The following is a 5,515-nucleotide window of genomic DNA, read 5'->3' as shown; positions in this document are numbered from 1 at the left end:
ACAGAGAGAGAGAGAGAGAGAGAGAGAGAGAGAGAGAGAGAGAGAGAGAGAGAGAGAGAATTGCTGAGGCCACCTCTTGCTTTCCCTGCCTGTACCAGTGCCCATTGGACTTCAGGCAGTCCCCTGATCACCTGGAATCAGGGCTTGAGGCAGATGCAGAAGCAGAGAGCTTCTGATTTGGGATGGGAGTACAGGGGAAGGGAGTTTCTGGTAGTTGCCAAATTAACAACAGTGACGGGAAAGGAGGGCAGTGATGGGCAAAACCCCCTGGTGACAGAATCGAATGGAGGGGAATTTAGAAGCTGTGGATGAGCCAAGACAAGACCTGTTTAATTCATAGAAAGGCTCAGTGTTTGCTCTTTCTCACAGTTTTTTTCCACTGGTTAGTACAAAGAGGGTGATGCTAGATTTTTAGTAAAGATATGGGAACTTGGTAAAATATCTTTATGTTAAGAATGCCTCAGCCACATTCTCAGAAATGAGAGCAGTACATGGTGTGGCCATGTCACACCCTGATGAGCTGTGGTTGCCTGTGGGCACCCAGAGAGAGAGGCTTGGGGCTGTCCAATTACTCAAAGCCCCTGGACACCATTATTCCATTACACAGAGCCCTTTACACACATGCTCATGTGCCCACACACACACACACACTCACACACACACACACATGCACACTCACACATGCACGCACACTCACACACCATAGAGAAAATGAGGTGACATGTCCGCCACATCCGCCAGCCATGAAGAGGTCTGGGAGGACTTGGCTGATCTAACTTGGCAGGTGGCTCCTTCCTCCTGCTGCTCCAGGTGTAGACTTTCAAAGACTTTATCCAGAAACAGAAGTTTCCCACACAGAGGACCATTCTTTGATCACCACGTGGGGATGGCTGCTTCAATATTCGCCCTGCTTCCTACATTGTCATCTTACGTAGAAATTTCCTGTTAGACATCAGTAAAAAGAGCCATAGACAATCTAGAGTCAGTTTTAAAATTTTAGGGAAATTAACAATCTTTATTTAATACCATTACAGATAAGTTTGGGAACCTATGAGGAAACCATTTCTACAGTTTCAGGTATATTTTTTGTTGTTATTTTAACTTTCTACTCTCCACTTCATGGCAGGGTGAAGGCCTCTCCATCCTCTTTCTTTCTGCTCCATTCACACATCCTACCTCTGATCAGCTGCTCAAGCTATTGATTCTGTTTCCCATTTTGCAATGAGAGCTAGAAAGCTCAGAACCAACCCTGTGGCTTACCTATGGCCAGAACTTTTTTCAGCTGAATCTTATTGGATTTTCCTTTCCACTCAATTTCTTTAATTATTTATTTTTTAACCTTCTCATATGTTGCAAATAAGCCATCTAAATCCTTTCGAGAACTGGCTGAAAGTAAGATAAATAAGAGCCCCATGTTACCCATCCCCTCTGCTTCTGACCACCACAGGCTCCATGCTTTTCCTTATACAGAAACCCCTCGCTCCCTCATCCCTTTCCCAACAGTCCTCCTACCCATCCACAATTCTCATCCTATGGTCCCCATGCTACAGCCATCTCTCTTCTAGTTCATGATCAGCAGCCTTCTCTTGACCCACACTCCCTTCAGTGCTGTTGCCCAGGCTGGCTTCTTTTGTCTCTGGCTGTTCATATAACTGGCTCCATCTCATTCTCCATTCTCATCACCTGATTGTCAGACCTTCCCTGGCCACCTTTCTAAGTAAGGTCCCCTGCACCCTGTTATCTCTATCACACTTACCTCGTTCATTTATATATATTTTTATCTCTGTGCCTGATTCCTTACTAAATCAGAGATTCACAAAGACAGAACATGTGTCTGTTTCTCCCACCTCACTATACCTAGCAACTAACCCTGTGCCTCAAACCTAGTAGGTCCCTGCCCTTGTCTGTACCATCTTCAGTGTGTGTGTGTGTGTGTGCATTTTGATTGAAACAAAATTCACATAACAAACAATTAATCATTTAAAGAGCACAAGTCAGTGGTAGTGAGTGCATTTACAATGTTGTGCCAACACCATCTCTTTCTATATAGAAGGTTCTTTTAAAAAATATACTATTATTGTTGAAAGTATTACAAATGTCCTCCATTTCTCCCCTTTGCCACCTCCACCCAGCTCACACCCAAAACCAGGCCTTCACTTCACTGTTGTCTGTGTCCATGGGCTTTGCATATATGCATATAAGTTCTGTGTGTGTGTGTGTGTTGTGTTTTGATTGAGGTGAAATTCACATAGCAAGCAACCATTTACAGAGCACAGTTCAGCTCAGCTGGTGTTGCTCAGGGCTTGAGCATCAACCTATGAATCAGGGGGCCATGGTTTGATTCTTGGTCAGGGCACATGCCTGGGTTTCAGGCTTGATCCTCAGTGTGGGGCATGCAGGAGGTAGCAGATCTATGATTCTCTCTCATTGTTGATGTTTCCATCTCTCTCTTCCTCTCCCTTCCTCTTTGAAATCAATGAAAATATATTAAAAATAAATAAATAAAATAAAGAGCACAATTCAGTGGTAGTTAGTGCATGTACAACATTGTACCAACGCCATCTCTTTCTACATAGAAGATTCTCTATACATGCTTTTTGATTGAATAAATACGTAAATAAAATTACTGGAGTAAATTGACTACTTTTTTGCACCTGGTTCATTATAGCCCCATTTTCACATACTAATGGCCACGAAGGCCTGAGTACATATACTGGAGCACATCAACCTGGCAGAGAGGACAAGACCTTGTCCCAGGGTCCAAGTATCTGATCATTTCCCCAAAGGCAAAAGCGGTAGTGAGAGTGTTGAGCACCCCAACTGTTCTGATGAGGCACACCAGATCCATAGTCTGCAGTAGATGCTTGTACTATGTTCAGTATTGAGAGAAAAATATTCTTTTTTACTCATCCCACTAAAGTATAGAAATCATGTACTTCTCAGTATACCAAGACATAGCCATGACACCCAAATATTCATATTTGCAAGTTTCCTTCCTGGGAGGTGTTTGCTATAGCCAGTTGGAAATTTCCTCTCTTTAGGATTTGTTTTCAAAGCTTGGCTTTCCCATATCCTTGCAATGACTTCAAATGCAAGATATTTATAATTGGATTTTTGTCATTGAATATTTAAAAACAAAGTCATAAGGTCTAGGGCAGGCAAAGCATTATGAATTATTTAACAAGGGAGGTTATAAGTAAATGGACACATCAACCTTGAAAGCTGAGCATCCTGAGAATCCTATATAATAAAAGGGTAATATGCAAATTGACCCTAACAGCAGAACAACTGGGAATGACTGGTCGCTATGGCACACACTGACCACTAGGGGGAAGATGCTCAATGCAGGAGCTTCCGACTGGTGGTCAGTGTGCTCCCACAGGGGGAGCTCTCTCAGCCACAAGCCAGGCTGATGGCTGCCAGCACAGAGGTGATGGTGGGAGCTTCTCCTGCCTTCTCAGCAGTGCTAAGGCTGTATGACTGCAGCTTAGGCCTGCTCCCCACTGGCAAGTGTACATCCCCTAAGGGCTCCCAGGCTGACAGAGGGATGTCTGACTGCCAGCTTAGGACTGATCCCCTGGGGAGTGGACCTAAGCCAGCAGGTGGACATCTCCTGAGGGGTCCCAGACTGTGAGAGGGCACAGGCCGGACTGAGGGACCCCTCCAAGTGCACAAATTTTTGTGCACCGGGCCTCTAGTAATATATAAATGACTATGCATCTCCATGCCATGATTGGTCTTCAGTGACATATAGATGCCCACCAATCCTGAATAAGTAACAATTAATACAAAATTAGAAGAAATGAGAAGAGATTCTCATGTCCCATTCATTTTCCCCTATGGAATTTTATCACCTCCTCTAACTTTCTTTTTCTATTGGCCTAGATTAAGATTTGCTGTTCTCAGCCCTGATATAATAGTCTGATTAACTTGCCAGTCTCCAGCCCTACTATCTTCTATCCACCCAACCTTACTCTGAGAGATAGATTAACCTAAAACACAAAACATATCTCTTCACTTCCCTGACCAAAACCTTTCAGAGTCTCCCCACACCCTATAAAATCCAAGTCTCTTAGCCTGGCACTCAGATCCTCTATACTCTGGCTCATCATTCAAACCTGAAATGGAATTCCTCTCATGCCTTTGTCCCAGAAATGCTGTGCACACCCTGCGTTGAGCCTCATCCCATTCTATTGGACCCCACGCCAGCCCATCTTCACCCTGTTCAGATCATTATCCTTGCACTTTCTTGGGCCTGTTTGTTTATAATTCTTTTTTCTTCTCCCTGGAAGAGTGCCTGTCATAGACGTGGTGGGCACTTTGGTTGTTTAAGTGAATGGAAGGGGCCTTAGCACAAACCCTCCCCTGACCTCAGCTTCCCAATAAGTAGAAATCTTTCCCTCTGAATAGCCATCACCCTTTATTTCTTTCTCTAACATAAATTTGTACTTTCTAATTCACATCTTCCCCCAAAGACTGTTTAAGTCCCTTAAGGATCAGTCAGTGTAGTCAGTGATTAATCTTTGTTGCCTCTGTAGGATATAGTGTAGTGCCTTGTGTTTTAAAAACCAATGTGCACACACTTGGGAAGTTTGAACTGATTTTTTAAAGGAGTTGTTTGTTCAATCTGCTTTTAAGTACTTGGATGGTGGTCAATAAGTTATTTGTTTGTTAAGATGTAGTGAATCAGTGATTTAAATGCTCATGTACTGATTATCGTGATCAGTATGTCAATCCATGTCCCTTTAGGGAGGTCAGGGGAGGGGAGGGGAATGACTGTTAGATACCAGCTTATAGCATCTATGGACAATGGTTACCACTGCTACTCCTTTAAGAATCACTAGTAGCTAGCGAATAGGAAAAAATAGAGGTTATGAAATTGGTATCATTCTATATACAACTCAAAATGGAAATTTGCCAATAGCTGGTTATTTGTGCACTTTAAATGACTCAGTACAATTACTACAGTTCCACAGTTTTTTGTTTGTTTGGGAATTTTTGGAAAGGGTTATAATCTTCCCTTTGTCATGTTCACCGTAATGACTTCTGAGACGCTGATAAATTATAACCCAAGTTACTGCTTATTCTTTTTATACAAAGTACTTTTCAAATTAAACATAACTTGAAGTACACTGATCATCACACTAAAATGTAGGTTGTTTTTATGAAAAGCCATAGGATCAACTTTGGAAGCCCAGTGTGCTCACAGGGCCTGATTGACAACAGCTGTGAGCAGCAATGTGCGAGGTAGTTGGACAAATGCTGATGATACGTTGTCATTTCTCTTTTAGAAAAGCAACAAGATGGTCCTCGGCTAGTAATTGGAAAAGGACTTCAGAGAGTAGCCGCTCATGTAACAGGGAAAACTCGAAGCACGACCCCATTCCCAGTTCCAAGTAAGAGAAACAACAAATATATGGTTTTAAAGGAAGACAATGGAAGACTATGTTCCAAATAATTCATTCTATTAACTTGTACCTAAAATGTGTATATAGCTACCTACAAATGCTCAGCA

The 5,515-nt window shown here is 42.6% G+C and overlaps 1 protein-coding gene across 1 annotated transcript in view; it reads left to right on the top strand.

The window, feature by feature from the left end:
- The window catches only part of TNFSF10 (tumor necrosis factor superfamily member 10), a 12,161-nt gene that overhangs the window by 3,799 nt on the left and 2,847 nt on the right, over positions 1-5,515 (top strand). Inside the window, exons 3-4 of the mRNA XM_006764115.2 lie at positions 1,035-1,077; positions 5,292-5,396. Of these exons, the coding sequence (XP_006764178.1) occupies positions 1,035-1,077; positions 5,292-5,396 (148 nt within the window). The remainder of the gene's footprint in view (positions 1-1,034; positions 1,078-5,291; positions 5,397-5,515) is intronic.

The sequence above is a fragment of the Myotis davidii genome, unplaced genomic scaffold, assembly GCF_000327345.1.
Source record: "Myotis davidii unplaced genomic scaffold, ASM32734v1 scaffold115, whole genome shotgun sequence".
In the NCBI taxonomy this organism is placed as follows: Eukaryota; Metazoa; Chordata; class Mammalia; order Chiroptera; family Vespertilionidae; genus Myotis; species Myotis davidii.
This window is presented reverse-complemented; position numbering and strand designations above follow the sequence as displayed.